Here is a 1754-nt window from a genome sequence, read left to right as displayed (position 1 = left end):
CAAGCTCTAGGGGTGCACTGGGGTTGGGGCATAGCTGTGGAGCCACTGGCCACAGGTCTCTCTCTGAGCTTGGTTCCTACAGGCCTATTTATACCTGAGCCACCTCTCCCATAGAGCTTTAGCTCATTTTCTGCCCTCATATAAGGGTAATGGCCTTCGCCGGACACTGTGCTGGACAATAGGAGGGAGGGCCTGTGGCATAGGGTAGGAGGATCTGAAGGCCTTAGTACTCAGGTCACTCCTCAACTTTCAGGATTTTTTTTTTGAGATGGAGTCTTGCTCTGTTGCCAGGCTGGAGTGCAGTGGCATGATCTTGGCTCACTGCAATCTCTGCCTCCCCAGTTCAAGTGATTCTCCTGCCTCAGCCTCCTGAGTAGCTGGGACTACAGGCGTGCACCACCACACCCAAATAATTTTTGTATTTTTAGTAGAGACAAGGTTTCACTGTGTTGGCCAGGATGGTCTTGATCTCTTGATCTCATGATTCACCCGCCTCGGCTTCCCAAAGTGCTGGGGTTCCAGGTGTGAGCCACCGCGCCCAGCCGGGTCACTCAGCTTTCTTCTGGGCTTCTTGATGACACTGGGAGACAGAGCAAAGTGTTCTACATTTGAAAAACAAATTAAAAAATTATTGATCCCGGCGGGCGGCTCCCGGGGCCCAGCCCGGGCCAGGGTTCTCGGGCGGGCGGGAGCTAGGGGACGGGCCCCTGAGAAGGGGGCGCGCGGGGCCCACAGGGGCGGGCCGGGGGTGGAGCTAGTGCTGGAGCACATTCCCCGGCGGCGGGCCGCTGAAGCCGTGCAGACGCGGATCGTAGCGGGTGGCTGCTGCTGTGAGGCGGTTGTGGAAGGTGTGAGGAGGCTGTGCGTTAATAAAGGTATCCATGGAGAACACTGAAAACTCAGTGGATTCAAAATCCATTAAAAGTTTGGAACTAAAAACCATACATGGAAGCAAATCAGTGAACTCTGGAATATCCCTGGACAACAGTTATAAAATGGATTATCCTGAGATGGGTTTATGTATAATAATTAATAGTAAGAATTTTCATAAAAGCACTGGAATGGCATCTCGGTCTGGTACAGATGTTGATGCAGCAAACCTCAGGGAAACATTCATAAACTTGAAATATGAAGTCAGGAATAAAAACGATCTTACACGTGAAGAAATTGTGGAATTGATGCGTGATGTTTCTAAAGAAGATCACAGCAAAAGGAGCAGTTTTGTTTGTGTGCTTCTGAGCCATGGTGAAGAAGGAATAATTTTGGAACAAATGGACCTCTTGACCTGAAAAAAATTACAAGCTTTTTCAGAGGGGATTGTTGTGGAAGTCTAACTGGAAAACCCAAACTTTTCATTATTCAGGCCTGCCGTGGTACAGAACTGGACTGTGGCATTGAGACAGACGGTGGTGTCGAGGATGACATGGCATGTCAAAATACCAGTGGAGGCCGACTTCTTGTATGCATACTCCACAGCACCTGGTTATTATTCTTGGCGAAATTCAAAGGATGGCTCCTGGTTCATCCAGTCGCTTTGTGCCATGCTGAAACAGTACGCTGACAAGCTTGAATTTATGCACATTCTTACCCGGGTTAACCGAAAGGTGGCAACAGAATTTGAGTCCTTTTCCCTTGATGCTACTTTTCATGCAAAGAAACAGATTCCATGTATTGTTTCCATGCTCACAAAAGAACTGTATTTTATCACTAAAGAAATGGTTGGTTGGTGGTTGTTTTAGTTTGTATGCCAGGTG

General features: G+C 48.4%; 1 protein-coding gene across 1 annotated transcript; it reads left to right on the top strand.

Moving 5' to 3' along the window:
* Nucleotides 1–739: 739 nt before the first annotated feature.
* Nucleotides 740–1739, top strand: LOC108512689 (caspase-3-like). Its single transcript, XM_017848046.1, is given in 3 exon segments — nucleotides 740–1257; nucleotides 1260–1431; nucleotides 1433–1739. Coding segments are annotated over 3 exon segments (855 nt in total). The 5' UTR covers nucleotides 740–881.
* The last annotated feature ends 15 nt before the right edge of the window (nucleotides 1740–1754 follow it).

Source organism: Rhinopithecus bieti, unplaced genomic scaffold (assembly GCF_001698545.2).
Source record: "Rhinopithecus bieti isolate Rb0 unplaced genomic scaffold, ASM169854v2 scaffold_27006, whole genome shotgun sequence".
Classification (NCBI taxonomy): Eukaryota; Metazoa; Chordata; class Mammalia; order Primates; family Cercopithecidae; genus Rhinopithecus; species Rhinopithecus bieti.
The sequence above is the reverse complement of the archived record's forward strand: the minus strand, read 5'-3'. Positions and strand labels throughout refer to the sequence as shown.